This window comes from Electrona antarctica (genome assembly GCF_951216825.1).
Source record: "Electrona antarctica genome assembly, chromosome: 5".
NCBI classification, from domain to species: Eukaryota; Metazoa; Chordata; class Actinopteri; order Myctophiformes; family Myctophidae; genus Electrona; species Electrona antarctica.
This window is the reverse complement of record NC_136810.1, coordinates 50131525-50157684: the sequence shown is the minus strand read 5'-3', so window position 1 is coordinate 50157684 and position 26160 is coordinate 50131525. Positions and strand designations below refer to the sequence as shown.

At 43.1% G+C, this 26160-nt stretch overlaps 1 protein-coding gene across 1 annotated transcript in view; it reads left to right on the top strand.

Moving 5' to 3' along the window:
* The first annotated feature begins 3819 nt into the window (after positions 1–3819).
* The window catches only part of slc7a5 (solute carrier family 7 member 5), a 34302-nt gene continuing 11961 nt past the window's right edge, over positions 3820–26160 (top strand). The window contains exons 1-6 of the mRNA XM_079501982.1: positions 3820–4779; positions 8912–9037; positions 22670–22775; positions 23396–23440; positions 23841–23964; positions 25385–25488. Of these exons, the coding sequence (XP_079358108.1) occupies positions 4188–4779; positions 8912–9037; positions 22670–22775; positions 23396–23440; positions 23841–23964; positions 25385–25488 (1097 nt within the window). The 5' untranslated portion in view covers positions 3820–4187. The remainder of the gene's footprint in view (positions 4780–8911; positions 9038–22669; positions 22776–23395; positions 23441–23840; positions 23965–25384; positions 25489–26160) is intronic.

Here is a 26160-nt window from a genome sequence, read left to right as displayed (position 1 = left end):
TTCAAAATAAGATCATTATTTTTCCATTATAACTATTATTCTCTGGTATCGGTATTCAGTATCAGCTAACACAGAAATTGTGGGATCGGACCGGAAACGAATAATCACATTATCTGAGATAATAAACCCTGTTTTTTGTTTGTTTTTTGCAGTTTCTGTGTACTATAAATTTTGCACTGTGTATTTTAAGATAGGATACTTTCGATATAGTTAGCATATATTGAAGAGTGAATCTTGAAAATACAATAGTTGCATGATTTTGATCACGTCATAGACATTATGAGAACTATGGAAAGTATCTGAAATATCTGACGTTTTCATTGATTTATAGTCCATCATCTGGCTTTGTTTTTGTTATGTAATAACGGATCGGGTACATCAAACATAGACAAGAATGCAACCAGGGGAAATGCAAAGTCTACATTTGTCCACAAATAATGTCTCCCATCCCCAGGAAAACTATAGGATTCCTTATAAGTTATATGACACTATTGTTGCTGTCAAGCTTTTATTATAGTCAGAGATCATTATTTTTTTTAATTTAATTTTATTTGTTTTTGGCTTTTTGCCTTTATTGATAGGAAACGGTAGACAGACAGGAAAGGGGGAGAGAGATGGGGAGTGACACGCGGCAAAGGCCGTCGGGCTCGAGAGTCGAACCCGCGGCACGCCGTCCGGCTGGCTCGGCAGCCTAGGTGACCAGACTCTTAACATTATGCTTGTGCTAAACCAGAATGAATTAATAGTAGGCATAGGCCTTTGGCACATACCGCAATATAACTGCATATACCTCAGGCAATTGAATATTGTTTCTTGACAAAAGTCATAATCAATAACAGCATCTACGGTGTATTATCTTCCAGGTTATCTATTATCATAGCAATCTAACTGCTATCCCTGTCAATAATGCTAATAGTCTTTGTGTATTATTATATGGCACCAGATATGTAACCTCTACCAACACAAACTCAGGCATGTGTTTCTGTGTAGATCCCATGCTGATGGGGTCTGGTCTCCACCCAGCTTCCCTGCTGGCACAAGTCTGGCACACAGAGATGACGTCTCTTATAGTGAGCTACAAGAGATGAAAGTTGAGAGTTAGTTGTCACCTTGTGCTTCAACAACATGCAAATGTACACACATTTTTAAGTAACAATGTGTATGTATAGATAAATGCTGTTAACAACACATTTTGTGCCCAAGACGTCCACAGACGTCCTGGGAATTACCGATATGTGGTGCCCAGGACGTCTGTGGACGTCTTTGAAAAAAAACCCCCAAAAAAACAAAACTTTATTTTTTTGTGATTTTTATAAAAAATAATGTCAAAAATAACATTGGGCACCCTGGGTCACTATTTTGAAAATGTTGAAAGGGCACACAAAGTGTACAGTAGGACCAGATCTGAGGGGAAATGCAGCTCTGGGGTGGTTAAGCTGGACGTATCCACGCATGCTGGAAATGTCTGACAAATACAGGCTCACAATCTGTAGCAGAAGTGATGTGTTGTGAGCTTGTAGATCGGCTATTTCCGAGACGAGCGGTGAAGCACTCAACCACCCCCTTGTTAAGGTTTCCTTTACACTTCTTATTAGGCAAAATAAATATGCATGATGTTATTAATATAGCTATCATACTAGTTCAAGGTTTCTGTATTGTTACATCTTGTATGGGTGTATAGGAGTAAAATTATTTTGTTTAGTTTGGGTTCCTCAGTCATTTCTATGTTTTTATAGGTGTTTCTGCACTGCAGGCTTTGTATAACATTGTAGTGGTTCTATAAGCAAACACATCAGTGGATGCAGCGCAGCAGGTGGTTTCAGAGTTATTTCTCTGAAACAAGAGTTACAAGGTCCTATAAAAAATAACAGCAATTCATTGATAATAAAATAAGACATTTACTTTTACTTGCACTTAAGTACATCTAAGAGCAAGTACTTGCCGATTGGCTATATTTTTGGTGAATAGGTTTGGTGTAGACTGAGGAACAAAATGCAAGGGGCCAAGTACAGACCTCTGGGGGGCCATGGTCAACTATAGTAACTATATAAGGTTTAAGTGGTTATTAAATAAACATAAAGTTTACTTGTGTTGAGTTTTGAGTTTTAGGACAATATAGTATGCCTTGTCTAACGGTGGTGTTTCTAAGTCATAATACTGTAGGCACCCAACCATACCTGAACATTTGTACAAAGATTCACTAAAACATAGTTCTGAAAGACAAAAACAAACAAAACAAAATATTGTTACCCAATACAAAAGGTTGGCTGGACTCATGGACTGGGATATGGAACTTATTCCCTTGACTCCTGGAGTCCTAGGGGTCTGAGAGCCCCCCTGAGGGGACCAGACAGACAGAGTCGATAAACTGAGTGAAATCCACAGACAAGGATTATGTATTTCTTTATCTCTGTCTCTTCCTGGGACGACGACCCTGCACATTACCATGGCTTAAGGCAGACAGGCAGAGCCAATATGTGAATACTTCTGTACTATCTGTAGGCTTTAGCAATTAAACACTTTGACTATGTAACAGGGCACAGGAAATTGCATGTGCTAGTCAGTCAGTCAGTCAGTCAGTCAGTCTGTGTGTGTGTGTGTGTGTGTGTGTGTGTGTGTGTGTGTGTGTGTGTGTGTGTGTGTGTGTGTGTGTGTCTGTCTGTCTGTCTGTCTGTCTGTCTGTCTGTCTGTCTGTCTGTCTGTCTGTCTTGCTGAGGGAGGGGACGCCAATTAACACTAATTTCAAAGCAGCATAATTAATTCCTGTGCTGTGTGAAACCATTTTCCAAAAACCATCAAAGAACTGCCTATTCCATAAAAAACGGAATACAGTATATGGGGCCATCTTGACACAGATATGGTTAAAAAAAATATGCTTCCCCCTTCAGGGTAAATAAAAGCTGCAGTCATGCTGCAGGGGGGCGGGGGGGGGGGGGGGGGGGTTACATAAAAAAGTTTGTAAATAGATCCATGTATTCAGCAAAAAAGATCATGATGTAATCATTACCATGATTAAATCATGATCTATAGCGTGCCTACTGTAAATACCTGACTTAATCTTCCCTATTTCTCACAATGGATGTGTGAGTGAATCTACAATTGGTAGAATGCCATCAAACTTGTCAGGCTTGTTTGACAGCTCGGCCAAGTTACAACGAACTCTTGTCTTCAGCAAGTCTAGTCAGTAGTCACCGAAATCAGCCCTCGCCTTCTGCTGCAGTCGACCGCTAGAGGGCGGGGTAGGACCAACCAGTGGTCCTTGAGGCCGGGGGGTTCCAGGTGGTCCCTAAAATGATGGAGAGTTGGTACCCAAATGGACCCAAATGGACCTATCTAAATGCACCCTTATACATTTTTAACTCGTACTCTTGAGAGAGTGTAAAATTAATGAATCGAAATGGACAATTACGGGTCCATTTGGTTTCATTTTACACTCTCTCAAGAGTGACATTGTTGTTAAACATCTACATTACTACATTTACAAGAAGTCTACACAATCAACCAGAATGTAGAAGAATTGATATTTTGATCAACGTTTGCCTGTTCTCTCCTAGCCTACCAACATCAATACAACATGGAATTGTGGATAAAATCTTATCAAACGAGTGAAACGACAAAATATTCTTTAATTTTGGGTCTGAGAGAGAGGCTAAATACATCTCATCAAATGGTGGTCCATGCATGGCTCAATGCTGAATAAATAATGGGCCTTGATGATGAAAAGGGTTGAAAACCACTGCTCTAATATCATTTCAAGTTCAACGTTAACCACCAAAGCAGTCGGTCACGGTGCTTTGCGTCCTCCAGACGGATGGGGTCTCCTCTAGTCTAGACTCTAGACTCCACCCAGTGATGGAAGAGAGAGAGAAGCATCGCCATGTGGGGCGGATTATAATGTTGTGACGCCGAAGCAGGAGAGGAGGGTCATCATTAGCACGCCTTTTCCTCCTCAATTCCTTTGTACACACACACTGCACTACAGCAGAGTAGAACAACACGCCACGGCCACGCGTGTTTTAGTGAGTCAGCCTAACCGGGCGACATCACTCAGACGGACAGAACAGAAAGACAGAAAACCAAAGTGACCGAAATCGTAGCAATAAGGGCGGAAAGCTTTGTTTGTCATCCGCCGAGGCGACAGGAAAGGGTGAGAGAGAGAGAGACAGACATATTAGGAGAAAGAAACCATGTCGAATTTAAAGAAACGGAGCTCCAACACGTCTGTGGACCGGCGGGAGGAAGACAGGCAGGTCACCGAGAGGATGCTAGGGGAGAACGGGCAGAAAAGCCCGGACAGCGCGGCGTCGGCGGGGGGACCCCCCGGCGGAGACGGGGCTGGAGACGGGGTGGAGGTGGAGGTGAAGGACGGGGTGACGCTCAAGAGGACCATCACGCTGACCAACGGCATCGCCCTCATCGTGGGCACCATCATCGGCTCGGGCATCTTCGTGACGCCGACCGGCGTGGTGAAGGAAGCCGGCTCCGTGGGCCTGTCGCTGATCGTGTGGGCCGTGTGCGGCGTGTTCTCCACGATTGGCGCGCTGTGCTACGCGGAGCTGGGCACCACCATCACCAAGTCTGGCGGCGACTACGCCTACATCCTGGAGGTGTACGGCCAGCTGCCGGCGTTCCTCAAGCTGTGGATCGAGCTGCTGATCATCCGGCCGTCGTCGCAGTACATCGTGGCCTACGTGTTCGCCACATACCTCCTCAAGCCCATCTTCGGCGAGTGCACGACGCCGGAGAGCGCCATTAAGATTGTCGCCTGCCTCTGCATCCGTAAGTTGAGTCCGGGTCGCCAACAACAACGCATAATAGACCGTGCAGAGATGCATGCATGATGCATCATCATGCATGCCTCCTATAGCCCCTTGGTTACCTTCTCTGTATTTGGGACGTCCCAAATACAGAGAAGGAAACCAAGGGATCCCGAAATAAGGGGCTATACATCTACTATTCGTGCCTAGTTTATTTTGATTGATTGAAACTTGAAAGCTGATGCAATGTTTGAGTGCGTGGCTGAACCGGTACTTACACTACAGAACAGTACTAGCCACTACTAGCCACCAGTCATCCTCACTTCACATACTCTTGTTCTGGGAAACGAGCACTCAAATTGCCCGAGTTAAGGTTAGTAATATAGTTAGATATTTGATAATGAGAGGGGGCCCACAAACATATACAAACCAACTATACTACTATTATACTGAGCACATGTGCTCTCTCAAAGAAAGAGGAAGTGTTTTGTGACTCACTCTGACTCACACATGGCATAGGCTAAGCAATGTGGTGAAAAGATGCCGTACTATTTCATCACCTCACGACGGTGCACCACCTCTCTAGGATAGTGAGGCTAGATCTGATCACACACCCACGTGCCATGATGAAACTGACATCCACTACTAGACTGCAGAGATTGAGAACAGTCATACAGTGAAGAAAAACATTGAGCCAATGAATACAATTATAGATTATTATAAAATTATTATATCGGTAATACGGCAGTATAATTATTTAGTGTCCTTAGAATTAGCATGCTTAGTTGAAGGTCTGCAATCGTTAAATGATTATACAAATATATATATATTTAAAGTTTTGTTTGGGATTCTTTTTTTAATTTTAATTTAGCTGGTGGAATGTGTGTGATATGAAGTGTAATCAATCAATCAATCAATCTTTATTTATATAGCACATTTCATACAACGAGTGCAGTTCAAAGTGCTTTACAGTATGAGCAAAAATAAAACGAGAAAAAGCAAAACACAAGAGAGCATCAAGTACATAGTAATAACAAAACAAAAATGAGCGACTAAAACGGGAAAGGGACATGCAGTAAGCTTCTCATATAAACACAACCATTGTTTAGTTTAATTGTTGAGTCATTATTTAACTGTCCTACATCCATCCATTGAGGGGTTGCCAATTTCATCCAATCAGGATCAGAGAGAACCCATTTATAAGCTTCAATGTGAAATGTGTCTGCTCACTTCTTTGTGTCATCACTTAGTTCCAATTTAACCTCTTTATCCCCGATATCCTGTATCCTGATTCCTGCGTTCTCTTTCCTCCTGGTTGAATATAATGGGGCTACCACCGACCCCCCCCCCCCAAAAAAAAACAGGGGGACCATTGTTAGTGAACCAACACGCAATGATTTCTATCAGGGTAATAGAGCTAGTTATTGTAAGTTGTAACAAACAAATACCACTTACTGCAATGCATCTTTAAGCATTGTGGGACCGGCATTCCATAAACAATCGGAGGATTTCTGTACATCAGTTTTATCATTAATTCATTCTAGGCAGATTATCTTCAGATAGTTGATATAGTCAATATAATATCATAAAATAAATTCAGGATAAAGAAATAGGGTTTTATACAAAAATCTCCTTTTTTGATTATTTGGTTAATTGAAAAAGTAATTGACTGACTGACCAACCACTTAACCTGCATTATACTTTGTTGTACAACAGTGGCGTAGGCCTACAAAAATAGAGCTGCTATTTCAAATGCTCGTTGGAGCTGACATATAGCCCAGTCCCACTATTACAGAAATGCTTTTCAGGGACAGAGACAGACTGTGTGGCATGGTGCATGCTCAGTGTAGTAGTGGAAAAAGTACTCGTATTTTCTACTGAAGTAAAAGTATCAATACTGCTATGCAGAACTACTCTGTTACAAGTAGAAGTCCTGCATTCTAAATGTAATTGAGTAAAAGTACAAAAGTATTTTATTCGACATATACTAAATATCAAAATTAGAAGGTACTCATTATTGTAGACTGTCCCATTTCATGTCCCGTTTCCAAATGTATAAAATGTCTAAAAATCCTTTGAAAATAGCAGCTCACTATTACTCCCTAATCCTCAGAGGGACTGAGAACTTGGAACACATGACATGACCACCCAGATCTCTGTGTGTGCTGTCGTGTGTACAGTACAGTACTGTATGCATGTCTATGCATTGCATGAAGGTTTCCAGCCCTGTGTGGGGTTTTATGTATGCTTCTGTGTGCCTCCATGATCGCATGATAAGTGTATTGTGGTCTAGCCAGTTGATCGGGGTCAATGGGGCTAAGATGGCAAAGGGTCAATTCTACACACACACACACACACACACACACACACACACACACACACACACACACACACACACACACACACACACACACACACACACACACACACACACACACACACACACACACACACACACACACACACACAGAGAGAGAGACACACGCACACACACACTCTTCCCCAGTCCATTCATCTTTTATCAGGGCCATTGAGGTCAGCCCAACAGTCTGAATGTAGTTACACAGCAGGGCATGTATTATGTGTCAATGTATGTGTGCACATGGCTGGCTTTTAGCATCTATTAATATTTCTGTGATTTTTAAAGTATTCAGTTCAGTCCACCTTATTGTTCCACATTGACCCACTTCTGTGAACTTGTTTTAATTAGGGTCGTCGTGTGTGTGTGTGTGTGTGTGTGTGTGTGTGTGTGTGTGTGTGTGTGTGTGTGTGTGTGTGTGTGTGTGTGTGTGTGTGTGTGTGTGTGTGTGTGTGTGTGTGTGTGTGTGTGTGTGTGTGTGTGTGTGTGTGTGTGTGTGTGTGTGTACTGTGTTCTCAGCACGTGCATGTTCTTGAGTTAACATGTTTGTGCGTGAAATGTGTGCATGTGAACTTGAGTGTACCCGTGGTCTTGTGTTGTTGGCATGCCTGTGTGTGTTCTCAACTTCTCAGCCCAGATGAGGCCTCTATACTGTACCGTCTCTCTCTCTCTGTCGCTTTACACAGAGTCTCATTGTGTTGTGTTTCGTCTCTCTCTATTGTGGCCCCAGCCTGATTTAGGAGCTTTAAAGGGACCTGCTGCTTTAGTTAATCACTTTTAATGGGGGCCTGGGATAGGAGCCAGCTTGACAAGATTGTGTGCGTGTGTGACTGACTGTGTGTGAGAGTGTGTGCGTGCATGCATGTATGTGTGTGTGCTTGTGTGAGAGTGTGTGCGTGCATGCATGCGTGTGTGCTTGTGAGAGAGAGAGAAAGAAATGGAGGGCGGCAGGGAGACCTATTATTCCCTCAAGAATGGGTTTATGTTTCGGTGAGCTCTCCTCCTGTCCCTGTGTGCTGAGAACCACCTATCGGTTCCAAAACAACATGCACACAAAAAAAAGAAAAGAACAACCACTCCTCTGGGCAACGGAACACTTCATTGAAATTATGGGGGCAAAGGGTACTCGGAGAAATGTGGACCCCCGTGATACCTAGCAGAAATAATGTTTTGGGTGCAATTTCCTCGGAAAAACCAAAACAATTACTGGCACAGTGTACAGTAGAGTAGGATGTGTTTAAGGGCGTCTCTCTCCTCATATTTCCTGTGTAGACTTGAGGCCAATCATGAAAGGGTAGTTACAGTACAATCAAGGTGTAACCAAATGAGTCTAAAGAGATATTTGTTAAAAACATTATTGCATAATGTGTGGTGTGTGTGGTAAATCCCCCCCCCCCCCCCCCCCAGCAGAGTTACCAACCGTACACCTGCAAAGGTTTATTTTTGATTGTACCCACTATATCTACAATCTGTTATTTTGGGGGGAGGGCTTTTTTGCCTTTATTGATAGTGGAGACAGACAGGAAACAAGAGGGCAGAGACAGACGGGAAACTAGAGGACAGAGACAGACAGGAAACTAGAGGACAGAGACAGACAGGAAACTAGAGGACAGAGACGGGGAGTGACAGTCACATACAGCAAAGTTCGACAGGAATGGGACTGTAACCCGCGATGCGCTGTCAAGATTTGGTGCTCAGACTGCTAGGCCGGCCCGGGCCTGTTGCAGTTTTTTCTGTTGCCGACTTGCCGTGTTTGTCTCTGATCTGTGCTCTCCTCTCTCCTCTCTGTCTGCAGTGGTGTTGACCTTCATAAACTGCTACAGTGTAAAGGCGGCCACACGAGTTCAGGACCTTTTTGCTGCTGGCAAGCTCCTGGCTCTTGGACTCATCATCATCATTGGTTTTGTCCAAATTGGCAAAGGTAACACACACACACACACACACATACACTGTGTACACAAACTCAGTCAATCGGTCAACGCCTCAAAATGTATACGGTTTATTTCGAAGGTTTGTGTTTTGCTTTAACAGTTCTAATGCATAACCCGTTTTCCACGCTATTTAATCCATGTTTTGCTGCTGCTTAATACGCTAAACCCGCTATTTGTTATGTGTTTAATTTGCCATTTTGTAATAATGTAAAAGAAATAGCGGATTTGTCACTGACCTGGTGATGAGGCGGACGCGTTATGATGACGTAAGCGGAAATCAACCAACCGCCGGCTTGCAAGTGCTTCTGGGAAACTGAGCCCAATGCAAAGTGAATGAGGGTGTAAGGGACAATCTTACCTAGCTTTGCTCTTTGAGTAAGACCCGGCTCAAGGAAGTGTTTTTTTTGTCTGCTCAATAACAAATCAGAGTGTTTTCAAGCAGACTGTCATGGATCAAAGCCGCAAATACTTCGGCGTATGCTCCAAAGGTATTTAAACAATCCTGGCAGCCTCGGTATATTGGATATATTAATTTAAAGCCCCCTTTAAAGTTAAGCCCGCCGTCACTTCCTGGGCACATGTAAACAAACTTCTACTAACGGTTGATCGTACACACGCACGCACACACACCTGGCATGGGGGCTGGATATTTTATTTTTGTTTTTTTCATTGAGTGACACATCTGATGAAGTGATTGACTGAGAATGAGAATATTTCATGCATTTGTGTGTTTATTTTATTTTTTTGTTTTATTTTTTGATGCAAACTCAATCGAAATGAAGACTCCATTAACTCATGGAGAATCATTTTCATCCATTTACATAAGCAAAACAGTAGCACTGCAACAAAAACAAAAACACAAACCAAACATTTTTATCTGGGACATTTTCTTTGAAACATTCTAAATAATTTCTAATTCCTGGCATTGAAAGAAGGTTTATAGAGCTACAGGGTTCCTCCTTCTTTTCTCAGACAAATGATTAAAAGGTGCCTATAACCTGAGTCACCTTAAATTAGGGTTCACGGCCTAAGTGGATCAAATCCAATCAAACTCTTGCACTGTAAGCTCACCCTGGCTCAACCTTATCACAACCAAGTCTCTTTTCTTTATTGATTCAGAGAATCGAATTGAGGTGGATTACCTTGGTTAGCAGCGCATGGAATCCAGCCTAGCCATCATTAAAGTTTAGCCAGAGACGGGAAGGCGGGACAGCGAAATTAGACAACAACAAGGACCCAAATGAAAGGTTCTATTCTTTGGTAAATCCATTCATTAGCTTCAAGAGATGGTAGTTGCACAAAGAACGCACATTTACTGAATGAAATGGTACATGTGCAAAAAATCAACGAAGGTACTGTACCCCACTGGTTCCCAAAGGGTGGGTTGGGACCATAGACTGTAAAAAAATAGGTTGGGACCCATTTGTCGGTCGTGGACACATCTTTATGGGTCTCTTTATTTTTCGTTTCCTCCATTTATTTGAATGAATATTCTTTAAAAACAAATCATGAATTAAAAACAAATCCAATCATTTTTCAAAGTAATTTCATGAATAAATCAAATCAAAAAAGAAGAAATTCTATACATTTGAAAACAGATATTTAAGAAGTAGTAAATAGCTGATCTACAAGCTCACAACGCTATTTTCACTAGTTTGGGTCCCGGGCAAACGTCTAAGTTCTCTTTTGGCTCATGCATGCCTTAAAAAGTTTGGCAACCACTGCTGTACACTGTACTGGGAAGCAGAATACTGGGAAGCAGAAGGAAGAGCAAAGCTAAACTCTGTATGTAATATTGGACAATGGACAGTGGTTGGACAGTTGGTCCAACGGACAGACAAATAGACAGACAGACAGAGAGATAGACAGACAGAGAGAGAGAAACGCCAATGGCCAAAAAGGAAAACACCAGTTACTAATACAGAAATCCTCTTCCTCTTATTTTAATTTTTGCTTTTCATTCCCATTCAGTTTGTTTGTTTTGTAATACACATTTTTATCTGGGATTTTGCATTACAGAAAAATGTGTTTACATTTCAGTGCTTTGCTTTTCCATACAGTCCAACAATTTAACATCCTTGCATCATTATCATTCTCATTCTCAAGCATTCAGAAATGATTACAGCTACAGTAGTACGTTGGTGTTTTCAACACTTTGTTCATCTAAAGTAATGATTTCAGTCATTTGAAAAGTAATGCCAAAATGATATACAATCCTTGGTGTTAGTTCCAGTGGTACTGGAAAAACCGTTGCGTTGCACTTGCCTGACCTCGTGGCACTTAAACTTGACCTCGTGTGACTTGCAAATCTACAAGCACGCCACGTTATGAACTTGTAGTTCGGCTATTTTCACTACTTAATTTAATGGAATTTATGGATTTTCTTAGATTTATATTTAATTTTTTTCACAAATGGGCCCCGAACCACTGTTTGGGGGACCGACCACTCTTCTAGAATACTGGTCAGCAGCACGTTGGCTCACTCATCCACTTCTGCCAAGGTTGTCTCGGCCTGGAACGCTGCATGGGTTGAACGGGTTTATGTCGCAGAAATTAAACGGATGCTTCTAACAGCTGTGATCTGCAGTTAGGTGACACAGTGACCTTGTGCTCCTTAGAGAGAGAGAGAAAACTACAGGAAACAAAACTCTGTTAACAAACCAGATAACACAGGGTCCTCAAAGGCTTATATTCCCCCCCTGATGTGCGCATGCGTGTGTGTTGTGTGCACGTGCACGTGTGCGCCTGTCTGTGTGCCAAGACCTGCTGTGTTCCTATGGCTGTTCCTTCCTGTCTGCACAGAGGTTGTCAGTTGACATATTTTTCAGAGTGAGAGAGGGAGAAGAAAGTGGTAGAGAACGCTTGAGAGAGGTAATAAGAAGGTATATGAGAGAGGCAGGGGGAGAGATAAAAAAAAAAGTTACTCTATGATGTGGTTTCAGAGAAAAATAATAAGGCATGTGTCTACTGATTTGGGGCCCGAAATGAGTTTTCTCAGACGGGTGGCTGGCATCTCCCTTAGAGATAGGGTGAGAAATTCAGTCACGCAGACTTGGAATAGAACCGCTGCTTCTTCGCTTGGAAAGGAGCCAGCTTAGGTGGTTCGGGCATCTGGTAAGGATGCCTCCCGAACGTCTAGCGTCTCCCTAGGGAGGTCCTCGATGCACGTCCCACTGGAAGGAGACCCGAGGGCAGACGAAGGATGAGATGGAGGGATCATATCTCCAAAATGACCTGGATACGCCTCAGGATCCCCCAGAATGAAGTTACTAATATTACTCTGGAGAGGGAAGTCTGGGGCTCTCTAAGCTGAGCTGTTAGTCCCGTGACCGGACTACGGACACGTGGTTGAATATGGATGGATGGATAAAAATCTCACGATAAAATGCCTCACCAAATTCCTTTTGTAGCATTTGGTCGCCTCAACAGCACAAAGAAGGCATACATGTGGCTCTAAAAAAGCCTTACTCTAGCCCTAGATTACAATACCTTGTTGTTAGGGTATTATTAGTGAATAATTGTTTTATGTTGTCAAGAAAATGTCCAATTGAAGTTGACGGTCGCCGATCTATAAGCTCGCAATGTGTAGCGTGGCATTGGTTTGACCTCCCGTTAATCGGACCATTACTAACACTATCCCTAACCTAACCCTTACACAGGAAGCCACGGGTGATTTGTAACCCACATGGGTCATTTGTAACCCGCAGCACAGGTCGGACTAACGGGAGGTCTGACTTAAGGGCAGTCCCCGGCCGCATGGAGACGCATTGCGAGCTTGTAGATCTGCTATTTTATTTTGGTGCCGTACATGTGACCAGACTAGCAACCTGTCTGACACTCACGTCCATGTGTTGTCTCTGTCTGGAGCTCTGACCCTATCTTTGGCCCTTTAACGCTTGACCTTCGACCCATTGCTTTGACCATCAACATTCTGGCCATCAGTCACGCCTTTGACCCATTTGGCGAGTTCAGTCAAACACACACGACCGCTCCGGAAGGCAACACAGTCAGCCGATCACGTGACGCAGTACAATGCATCTTGGGTTACACGTACATGATGGGAAGCCCATTTAGGCCTGACCTCAACATTTAAAAAAAATCTTCTAAATCCTTCAGCTTTCTGAAATAAATATTTTCACAATTTTTCAAAAATAGCAGACCTAGATCTGCTATTTTTCAATAGCTAAATTATAACATAATGTTTAAAACACCAAAAGGGGTTCCCGCCCAAAATGGGTTATTTTGAATTATTTTTATTTTTTCTAGCCTGATGCTTGAACATCTGCAATTTCTTTTTAACAATTGGTAATGGTGCTGGTGCTCGGCAAAGTGCTATGATAGGTAAAAATGGACAGTTGACAAAGTATCCCTTCCCATTGTGCATGTCCCTGCCTGAACGTTTCGGTTCAAATATAAGGTAGAAATGTGAAATGATTTTGTATTTCTTCTTTTCTGCATTTATTTTTGACCAAAGTTAACTGTAAGTCACAAAAGGCCAAAGAGATTACCAATAATCATGTGACCACCCCAAGTGGGCTGATCCGGGGGGCAAAGTTGTGTAGGCAGTAAGCACCGACTCACTGTTTGTGTCAAGGTCAGAGGTCAGGGTCTTACTGGTGGGTGACGAGACCCACCAGTCACAAACACTGACTGGGATTGTTTGGAGCTGGAGGAGGACTCCAGTTGGAGAGGTAGAGGGAATGAATGGACTCTCATGTCAGTCTCCAAAGGTTTAGCTCAGGGGTGCCCACACTTTTTGACTTGAGAGCTACTTTCAAAATGACCAGCTCGGCAAGATCTACCCACCAAATCAATTATTATACCATTGCTGAAAATAGTTTAAATATGTACCTGAGGGGGCTTCGGAATAGTAGAGTTTGTGTTACATTCTGTACAGTATAAGACAAATGCACTTGGAATGGGAAATAGAGGGGGAGAAATGTTTTTTTTAATCGTTTTTTTTCTTCAATATATTTAAATGAAATACTCCTTTAGGGGCATGTCATGTGATCTACCTGCACAGCCTTTGTGATCTACCTTTTGGGCACCCCTGGTTTAGCTCAACTAGAGACTGATTACGATCTCCAAGCCTTCCATGGCTAAGACTGGACGGAAACAATTGGAGAGTAAAAAGAACATTGATGGGGGAATTGTTTTGCGTCGATTCGTCATTAGTCTGATTAACTGCTGAAGCCATATTTTATGCTTGGTTGTACAATGGTGTCATGCCAGATATAATTCGGCTATGCTAGCTTTTTTTCCCAAAAATATTAGAAATATTTCCCAAAAATATATTTTTAATATTCAAATAAATGTATTAGTTTGATTAAATGTTGCATCCCTAGGTTGATGTCCTGTTCTACTGAGGTTGCAATGCGTGCGATTGTTAGGTTCTGGGAGGTTGGGTGTGGTGGTGGGTGGCAGACCAATTATCCTGTGAGCACGTGACCTAAAGTGTGGTCCGTCCTAGCAGACTGCTTCCTGTTTGCCTGTAATTTGAAACAACCGTGTATAGTTTTACTGTAACTGGTCTGGTGTGGTTTGGTACAGACTCGTGGCATAGCCAGGTTTGTAATGTATGTATGGTATGGTGGCTTTGGTTCCAGGTCAGGCCTCCTCAAGCTAGTGGTTCTCAACCTTTTCTCAACCTTTTAAAAAAGAAAGAACAAGAGAAAATAAATAAATAAAACATATTTGAACTGGGGACCCCCCGCCCTGATAAGCTCTTGGAATGTAGGAGTTGAGGCACTACATTTAGTTTGACTCGGCTCCACAGATAAATATCGTGAAAATAGCAGAACGCCTCGTGTATAGTTTGTTGATGCAGCAATGTTCTTTCTTTCTTTCTTTCTTTCTTTCTTTCTTTCTACCTACTTGTTTCTTGAGGTATTTAAAGGGTCTTAAATTGGGGCACTCGCTGGCCTAGCGGTCCAGACGCATGTAGACAGATGCCTGACAGCGTGTCACGGGTTCGAGTTCCGATCCCGATGACCTTTGCTGTGTGTCATTCCCTGTCTCTCGCCCTGTTTCATGTCTCTCTCCACTATGTCCTATCAATAATGGCAGAAAAGCCAAAAATATAAAAAATGCCTTAAATTCTCCCTTTACTGTCATCTTGGGACCCCCCCCCCCCTAAATAAATGCATTAAATTTTTTTTATATATATATATATATATATATATATATATATATATATATATATATATATATATATATATATATATATATATATATATATATATATACATACAATAGGGACCCCCCTGGGAGTCCCGGCCCACAGTAGAGAACCACTGTCCTACGCCACCCAGCTAACACTACACCACTTAAAAAGAGAAATGTGTATGTTTAAAGATTGCTTGTGTGTGCTATTTTAAGTGTTCATGTAAATCGCTATGCATGACTGTGATCCTGGCAGTGAGTCCTGTAGCTCTGGGCCAAACGTCCCACCTAGCTGTGGCCTACAGAGATAAAGACCATGTGCTCACACCCCCTGTATCTCTCAGCTGTTCAGTGTCCTAAAACGAGTGTTTCACTTAACACACAGTTTCTCAACCTGTGGGCCATGCAAGCGGGCCCCAAATGATTGGCAAAACACTTAAGATTTTAATGAAAATATAATATTGATATAAAAAGAAATATACTGTATATCAGATGGGCGGGTTGTAAACACTTTCAGTATTCTCAACTAGGGATGGGTTCAATTAATTGATACGGCAATAGTCGTATCGTATTCCTTGCCGATAATTGTATCTATACAGAGGCTACCATAACGATATGTGTGACTTTGTGGCTTTAAAAACAAAACATCAGCTTAGCATCAGTTTCTACCCGACAGTTACAATATATATGGTTCAATCTTTTGCATTTATCCATCAAAACATATTTATTTTTATTTATTTACTTGCTTTTTGTAAATTAAAATTTATATTTATATATTTGTAAAAACATTGGCATTATTCTATTATTATTCGATTATATCGCGATACATATCGTATCGTGGCCTCTGTGTCGTGATACGTATCGATCGTGAGTTTGTAGTCAGTACCCAGCCCTATTCTCAACTCAAGTGGGACCTGATAAAGAAATGGGTTGTGAACCACTGACTGCGTGTGTTGTACTACATTAGGTCCGTTGACATCCGTGTACAATTGTGTGAGCTGTTGGCTGTGTTAGCGGCTAGCTCGGATTAGAGGCCGGTGTAATCGGATTAGCACCAACAATAATCCTGCTTTCTCAATCTGAAGCCCTGGCTGCCGATGCTGTCTGGAGGATGAGAAGCCGACAGGGACTGATCACCTTTTAAACTAAAGTACAGGCCCTCGATCGCCCTGCACCTATGTGGATCCAATCATCTTTGAGTCTCTCTCTCTCTCTCTCTCTATTTCTCTCTCTCTCTTTCTCTCTCTCTCTTTCTCTCTCTGTCTCTATGCTCTGTCATTCATGCAAACGCGCCACCCACCTCTCTGGTTGTAACAGAATATCCCAATGGTTTATTTAAAGGCAAGGTGAAGCCAACCAACACACAAACAAGTGCTTATCCTTTCACACAGGACCACTATCTAATTCCTGTCTAAACAAAAACAGGTTAAATGCTGTCTAAAATGGACTTGGAGCCTACAAATTGGATCAGTAATTACTTGATAACTTCTCTAGTTTCTTTTTTATCTTACTCATATGATCTGTAGTCTTTAGTTTAAACCCCCTCATCTCACTTCTGTCAGTTTGCCTAATTGCCGTTAGCGAAGCGTAAATGTTGTCAACTACTAGAGCAAATCTCCCATCTGCCTTTCATGTACTCTGCTGTAATGCACACAAAGCCAGTGTCTTAGGTGAATACAATGCACAGTGAATCTGATATTTGTTTAGCTTTCGAGCAGGGCAACGGTGAGTGATAACAGCAACAGGGGAGACCCTGTGTTCTTCATGTTTAGTTTGGGGTTGTACTTAAGTCCTTAAAAGCAAGTCCTCTTTTTAGTGGAGTGGAAGTTGGATGAGTCTAATGGTTGTTTATATGTGGTACTCCAGATCACTGTGGCTTAGTAGAACACCACCGCCACGTGGCGCACAGTCTGTCATCTAACACTCGTCTAGGTGGCATTTGATTGGCTATATGCCTGCCACAGTGCCACCTCTCATCTCATTGGCTGTGGCAGCCATCTCTGTTCGCATGAAAACAAACAATATACAGTGAGAGTGAGTAGTAGAACATGCACACACCCCATGCTTTGTCTCCTTTGTGGTGCAGGGAATTAAATCTCTGAAGATTCCATACCTAAGAAAAAAGTACACAAATATAATGCCGGTAAGAGTATATTTCAAAGATGGACTTATTATGTAATACAGTGACATAAGTTTATCAACATTCAAAATATGTAATCACCCGAGGGTGTGAACAAACAGAGGTATGTGTGTAGTGTGTACAGGATGTGTGTAGTGCTTTCACCAACCTTGCACTGTTGTCACGATCAGTTGATCTGAGTAGACTGGGCAGTTCATTGCGTAGAAAAGAAAGGTATAACTTTGGGTGGGAGGTAAAGGTAAAGGCCACAGTCTGTTTGCCCCGCTCCCCTCAGGCAGGAGGTTGCGTTCCCTAAAGACTATGAAGGCCTGACATTCAAACAGCTTTTTCCCCACGGCTATCTGGCTCCTCAATGCTGCCCCCCCCCGACCCCCTCCTAACCTCCCTCCATCCCCACTCAGAGTGAATATGGACTGACTTGTGCTGCATGTCTGACCTGAACACTTGAACGCTCTGCACTTTATATTTACTGGTATTCACTATTCTATTCACTATTCACTGCACTATGTTGATTTTGCACCGTCTTGTCCTGTTTTGCACTCCTAATGTTGTAACTGCACCACTCTGCTGTCCACCAAACCAAATTCCTAACATGTTTACATGTCATGGAAATAAAGGCTTATGAATCTGATTCTGAATTGCGAGGGGGGAAATAAAAGCTAAATATATCTCCTCCTGTCGTTAAATCGTCACCTAACAAGACTTTGACACCACCAGTCAGCTGTACTTGTTTACTCTTTATGTACATACTACTAGATCCGGAGTAGTATGTACAAGTACAAGTTTAAGATTTGATTTACATATTCAGCCATTGATGCTTTTGTACTCATTATCACGATATAAATTGGCCTACTGTGGTGGATTATTAATAACTCACATCAGAGTCTTTAGGAAATAATCGAGGTCTAGAGTGGACTGAAACGATGTCACTTTATTACACAGACTGGTCTGTACCAAGCCCAGGGAGGTGCACGTATGCCAGCCTCCATAGCTGTAGAAATGAGTCTCTCTTACACAATGAAGAAGCACAAATACATTTGAGGTGTGGTCAGTGGTCAGTCGACATGGTCACACATGGGTCTTGGGTAAGAATAGGTCATCTTGACAGGCAACCAACAGGTGGAAGCTTTGCTTCCTACGCTTCATGGGAGTGTAGTATTCTCATCTTGAAAATCCCACTACACTACAAAGCACTAAGAATTGCCAAATTAACCAATGTGAGGGGGGACAATAAAAGATAAACACATTCCGTTGACGGAACAGGATAGACACGATTAGAGTCCAAAGCCTCCTGTCCTTCAATCGCCACCCTCGACTTTCCAACACGATCAGGCCTTTCCCACCTGACCCATAGAGTATATAAAAGGATAGAGACTGATCTGGCGCGAAGCCCCCCCCCCCGCTATTCATGTCAGTGGAAGTTGCTCAGTGGCGTTTTGAAGCACCCGGAAGGACCGTCTACTTCCGCCTTTTTTCGATTTTGGGCACCAAAATTTGGTGCCCAAAATGCGGAAGTGCAAACGTGCTCAACATTAAAGCCCAGCTGCACGGGGTTTCCTCGTCATACTTCCACTTCCCTCCTCTTACCGCTAGGGCCCAGTGCTTCAACGTTGGAAAGCCTCACTGGCCCCTTGACCTGACCTCAGTAACTTCTGTGTCACGCCCCCCCTTCTGTGACACACGCGGAACCGATTCGCCCTATAGTCATGCTTCACATTCACAGGAGGACAGCACTGCACCCTGTACAGCTTTCCTCCATGGTGGGAAATAGTGATCGGCGCTGGCATTGCCGGGAGGGGGGTCAGTTACAATTTTGTCCCTATGATGACAATTGCAATATGGGCTATTGGGCAAGTGCAATATTATATGATTCCCTGTGGTCCCCCGTTAACCCATTTTGACCTGAGATCAGATTCTAAAAATGTCTTCTACATCCTGACAGTTTTCTGAAAAAGCTATGTTTCTATGTCAGTCGTTCTTCGATTTAAGCAGAAAAATAGCAGACCTACTGCTATAGTCTGTTCTTCTCACCAAACGGGCCGAGTGGTCCGTCCCGCTGGGGGAGACAAATAATTTGCCTAAACCTAACCTCAGGTTCAGGTTTATTTGTCATATGTATAGATACATATAAATACAATAAATTATTTTGCTCAGAGCATTCTCAGTCTTACATACACAGGACATAAACAAACATCTATAGTGCAAAGAAAAAGACAAAAAACACAAAGAAAAGTGCAAGTGAAGTGACAATACAGTGCAATACAGTTCAAGGTCAGCTGTTCAGCAGCCTGACTGGCTGTTCAGCAGTCCTCTGCAACCTGTTGCAGAGGACTATTACCTTAGTCCTAATAAAATAATTTGCTACGCGTAATAGATGATGAATAAACTGCGATGAGAATGATTCGATCCCGAAGCGCACGCATTGCTAGGCTAATGTTTAACGTTGACGCCACGGTGCCATCTGGTATTGCAGGGGTTTGGGAGTTATTTAAAGCAGTCCACTCATATGAGAGGCAATTCCGCATGCGCCACAGAAGGGGACGTCACCAATTGTTACTGAGATCGGGTGGGAAATGCCCATTCGCCTTTGCCACCAGTGTAGGCCATACTTAAAATTAACTTTTTATTTATATAGTTTCAGAGTGCATTAGTTGAAGTTTAAGCAAAAGTTATATGAGTCTAACGCTTAAACTCACACAGTTTCATCAATGAGATCTACAAGTCAACTAAAAGAAAAAGACTTTGAGAAATATTCAAAATCTGATAAAAACGGAACTATGATCGAAGTACAATGCACACACACAACACCGGTGGGGCTGTAGATCTGGAGGCTGGAGGTTTCCAATTCAAAATATTCAAGGCCTTTAATCTCCCATGTTCACCTTATCTTTGTTTTGTCATCTGCGAAGATTAGTCACAGTCAGCCACTGATTCTATTGAACTTATTACCACGGTATAATTTGGCTTACAAAGCACTAAGCAATTTACAAATGATCCAACGGTATGTCTGCTGTTGTGCGGCTTGTGCCCCTGACGCCCCACTGTGGATATGGTAGCCACTGGTGGACGCAATCGACCTGCTGAGTACAACTACTGACAGCACCGGGAGGCACTAGGGGGCCAAATATGGTGCTGGGGAGGGGAAAAAGAAGAGATGTGGGAGGTAGGGATGTATTTATGCGTGGGGTGGAGTCATTTCGGCTGTGTGTGTGTGTGTGTGTGTGTGTGTGTGTGTGTGTGGAGGGGTGCCGGTCACATGAGTGCCGGTGCGTGCAAGGGTTCTCAACAGTTTTTTTAGCTCTAAAAGCCCCTAAAAAAGTAAGGAATGTCAAAGGAAATTTGTTGTCTGGGCCTTGGTCCCACCTTGTTCTGGAGCCATGGTGAAAGAGACATACTACAGACCCCCAGTGCAGCTCTCCTAGTGCAGCTCCCCTAGTAAGCTGGTATGTAGGCCAGAGTAGTGGGTAAATGAAAGATATACTGGGAGGTAGGTAATGTGGTCGGTTGGTCTTCTGCCTCGCCCGTCTCTGTCCGGTTAGGAGGGCATTTTCACAGAGACATTCAGTAACGGAGAGGATCAACTAAGTGGTGTGTTGTTGTCGAGGAGCTAGCCTTAGCACACCCTCTGTGAGAGACAGACGGGCAGCGTGGTGTGAGAGACAGACGGGTCACGGGTCAGAGAAGTGCGGTGTTGATCCGGGCAATTTCCCACGCTTCAGGGTTAGGGTAGCCTTGTGGCTAAACGGTGACCCTCCCAGTACCAAGTACACATCCCCAGAACTGTTGATTTAGCAACCGTCGCTGTGTCTGAGAATGCAAGGGTGTGTGTGTGTACGCGTGTATATACGTGTGTGTGTGTGTGTGTTGGTGTGTGTGGGAGCAGCTACGTCAGGAATGTAGCACACATCCCAGTGGACCCCCCCCCCTCCACCCCCCCCCCCCCCAACTCAATCACAGGTCCATATCTAAGGACCTTCCCCTTCCTGTTGCCTGAGCAGAACCTCAGATCAGGCAGATGGACACAGTATGGGTCAACCCTCTTGGGTCTTTTGTCTTTTGCAACTCTCAGAGGGGTCAGCCATCTCCAACAGCGGTTCCCAAAACCTTTCAACTCGAGACCCAAATAAATGTGGGGTCACCCCCCGGGATCCAAACATACACAAATACACTATGAAGCCCTGTATCAAAAATAAGTTAGAATAGCCAAGCTGCAAGCTTTAAGCTCAGAGCGGGTTGTAGGCCCGGACCGGGCGGCTAGTGCAGCGGTGTGCCGGCCGGGCACATAGTCCGCTAATGCGACAGCGTGCCACGGGTTCGACTCCCGATCCAGACGACCTTTGCTGCGTGTAACGCCGCATCTCTCTCTCTCCCCATTTCCTGTCAGTCCACTGTTCCACTATCAATAAAGGCTGAAAAACTCCATAGACTTGGCTTCCACGTGACCAACGCAACGTCGCCCATACTGTATATATGGAGCTCAGGGACGTCCTATTGATGTCATCCTCGTACTTCATATAATGGAGATTTGCGGATCCGCTGATCAGACCGACCCCCCCCCCCCCCCCCTCCTTGGCACATACATGATGCCCTGCTTGGGTGCTCCTCGGACTCCTTGCCGATTTTTGAAGTCGGTCGGGCATAAAGCGGTCGGAAAAAAATTGTTGGTTCTTTTAAATTGTTATTTCCATGTCACTCTGCTCCTCTACAGTCCAGCCTTTATCTGTGCGTCTGTGTGCTGGACTGACTGGTTGATCCAGGGCTGTCTGTGTACTGGACTGGTTGATCCAGGGCTCAGGCACATTTCCATGGTATTTCTACAGTCTGGGTTAGTTATTGACTGGCCCTCTCTGTCTAGCTCATTTTTAATATAACAGCTTCTTACAGGGTCACGTCCTGGGACGGATTTAATCTGTTTGTTTACCGGGGGCACACAAACACATTGGGGGGGGGGGGGGGGCCCAATGTGTTTGTGTGTGTGCGCGTACACACCATTGTGTGATTGTTCAATGTTCTACATTGATCCTGAACAGGTTGAGACCAGTGTTGATTTTGCCGGGAAATTTTGATTTAGTTTTACTCGTAGTCTTTTGAATAAAAAAATCATTTAGTTTTTGTCATGTTTTAGTCATCTGAAATGTTTTAGTTTTAGTATAGTTTTAGTCTACTAAATATCATAAGATTTCAAAACTGTATTTTGGCAGGCCTTGATGGCATTGTAATGGCTGATTTTACACTTTGTTCAATGCATGCTGACATGGAGATGGGGACTTGACTCACTCCTCTGTGTCCTCTCTCTCTCTCTCTCTCTCCCCCATAATAGGTGATACACCGGATCTCCTTCCAGAGAATTCCTTCAAGGGTTCCAAATGGGATTTTGGCAACATTGGTCTGGCCCTCTACAGCGGCCTATTTGCCTACGGTGGCTGGTGAGGGACACTCAGTAAATGCATGTTCTGATGGCATCAGCCCACCATATACATACAGCATGCTTACACTTCAGTGTAGTTCAGATTCATCAAAGGAAGCCTTAAAGGACCACTTCACCACTTTTCAACCTATCTTCAGATTCATCAAAGGAAGCCTTAAATGTCTGTCCTTTTCGATCTGCTGAGATGAGCTGATCAGGGCTCCGATTATTTATACATGCATCAGGGCATTCACATACGATAGATTAACCCTGTCACTTCAGTCTGACACTTCAGCAGACACTGATTGGTTGATTGATCAACCTTTTGAAGAATCAATCAATCAATCAATGAACCGTATAAATGTCGGGAATGCACTGAGGGAGAGATAAGATAAGATGCTCTTGATGTTGGAAGAGGTTTCTAATAATCTCATACCTTTTCAGCATGAATTACTGAACCATTCTACATGCATAATTACAGCCTCTTAGCATATAATTGTCAAGGAAAGGGGTGCATTTATTCATAATAGGAAATACACATTTTAAAGTTTGTTTATTCAGGTTCGTTACTTTTTCTTTTTACTTTTCAATCTTAATGTATACCGAGTGCTAAATCTTGAATCTAAATTGTGATTGCAGGAACTACCTGAACTTTGTCACGGAGGAAATGATTGAGCCTTACAAGTAAGTAATGTTAGAACAGGATTTGACCCTTTTAACCAATTCTGGACGAGAACCCCTTTTGGTGTTTTAACTAAGCATTATGTTATACTTTAGCTATTGAAAAATAGCAGATCTACAAGCTCATAGCTTGTAGATCACCGAGTGGCGCGCTACAAGCTTGTAGGTCTGCTATTTTTGAAAAAAATAGCAGGCCTAAATGGGTTAATGTCTGTAATTTCCAGCAGAGCTATGATTAATTCGTTTCCCGTAACGAAGTGCTGTAAAAGTGAACAGTAACATAATCATTGTGTAAGTCACTACGCTTAAATAAACTGTGTGTGTGTGTGTGTGTGTGTGTGTGTGTGTGTGTGTGTGTGTGTGTGTGTGTGTGTGTGTGTGTGTGCGTGTGCCTCCCTCTCAGGAACCTTCCTCGTGCCATCATCATCTCCCTCCCCATAGTAACAGTAGTGTATGTCCTCACCAACCTGGCGTATTTCACCACCCTCACACCGGAGGAATTGCTGAATTCTAAAGCTGTTGCTGTGGTGAGTACACACTACAAAGTAAACCCAGTGCACCAGTTCCCTTGATAGTAGCAAACTATGGCCTCTAGAGAGGCTAAATGCTCCCCTGAAGGGATTAGTCTAGTAAACAAACAGGAAAAGGGGAGCACACAAGTGTTGGTGAAAAGGGATTATTCCAACCGTGCAATGACTCAGCCTTCACTGCTGGGAGCTAAACAGTACCTATGTTATTGTGCTCATCATCTGGAATTCCATAATTCTAAGTAATGTGTGCTCATCTTGCATCCTGTCATTTGGAGGTGTCGATCTGAGAGCTTGTCCTACCTCAAGCTCTCAGCCGGGACCCCTAGGGTGTGATGGCTTGTTTATACATCTTTTGTCTCGAGTTCACCACTTTTCAACCTATGTTCATATAATTGGTCCTCACTAATGTTCATGATAAAATATCACTATTCTTTTCTACTCAGTCTGTGTCTCATAGGAGGGCTGTGGGCAGTTCAGAAACCCGTCTACCAGTGACATCATCGTTAGACATGTTTTTTTTAAGCAAGACTTTTTTTTTTTAAATATTTTGATTTTATTTTAGAACAATGGCTTCCATTTTCGCATTGCAACTTTTCAGGAATGGAAAGCCTGCAGTTTCTATTAGCTTGGATTCCCCATCGATGATGTCACTGGTGGACGGGTTTCTGAACTGTCCACAGCCCTCCTATGAGACACAGACGGAGTAGGAAGAAATAGTGGTATTTTATCATGATCATTAGTGAGGACCAACTATATGAAGATAGGTTGAAATGTGGTGAAGTGGTCCTTGATGTCAATGTCAATGATGTTCACATCGAAACATTTGGCCGTTACGAAAACTTGAAGAGATTTGGTGTTGACTAGAGGTGTGTGTGTGTGTGTGTGTGTGTGTGTGTGTGTGTGTGTGTGTGTGTGTGTGTGTGTGTGTGTGTGTGTGTGTGTGTGTGTGTGTGTGTGTGTGTGTGTGTGTGTGTGTGTGTGTGTGTGTGTGTGTGTGTGTGTGTGTGTGTGTGTGTGTGTGTGTGTGTGTGTGTGTGTGTGTGCGCGCGCGCGCTGCTTAAGTACCAGCGTCTTAAGGATGCTATTATACAGCTTGGCTACAAATGTAAACTACTTGTGTTCATATTTGGAAGCCTCTGTAATGTCCATAAATCAGTCGTGAGGGGCCTGCAGATTGCAGGCATGCCCAAGCCGAGAGCTAAGGCATCGGCAAAAATCTGTTCAGTGTCTGCAATAATTGGCAGTCGCCATATATGGAGAAGGCGATGCTTTCTGTACCCGTGATCTGTATCCCGAAGCACTTGTTGTAGAGTTTTTTCAAGTTTGCGCATCCACTATTGTTTGTGTTCAAGAATTTCTTGTAAAATTTGAATGCAAATAAAAATGTTAAATGTGTGTGTGTGTGTCCGTCCTGCAGGACTTTGGGGATTACCACCTGGGTCCCATGGCATGGATCATCCCGGTGTTTGTAGGGCTGTCCTGTTTTGGATCTGTCAATGGTTCTCTGTTCACCTCCTCCAGGTAGCACACACACACACACAGACACACACACACACACACACACACACACACCACTGTCATTGCAGCATGCATGTAGGGCTGTCACGATTACAAATAAATTGACGATTAATTGTCACATAAATAATTGCTATTAACGATTACATTGTGTTTTTGGAAATTGGAACATTAGGAATTGCAATTGCAATACCGTTTTGCCTTTTTAGGCTTCGTAATAAAAACGGGGTAAAGTGTAGATATGACAAATAACTGTGTTGTGAGCTTGTAGATCTGCTAATTCTGTTTTTTCATTTTTATGTATGAACATTTTTCACGATTATGACAATTATGACAAAATAATTGCAACTAGAAATACACCACTGTTGAGGTGCCAACTTGCGCCTTGCACACAAGTGGCCTACTTGTGCGCAAGCAGAGCACGCAAGTACTGCTACTAACTAAGGTCTATTACAACTGCTGTTCTAAATCCTTTAGACCCGTTATTATTATTTTTTTTTTAAACTTTTTATCCCACGATTTGTAACCCATTTTTTCACCCAGTGTCAATTATGTAATGTAATCCTAAGGCGCTACACTTCCTCTGCCAACCTGGGGGGGGCAGCGGACTGACCTCATGCTTCCTTCTATGCATGAGGAGTCCAAGCTGCTTCTTTTCACCTGACAGGGGAGGGTTTC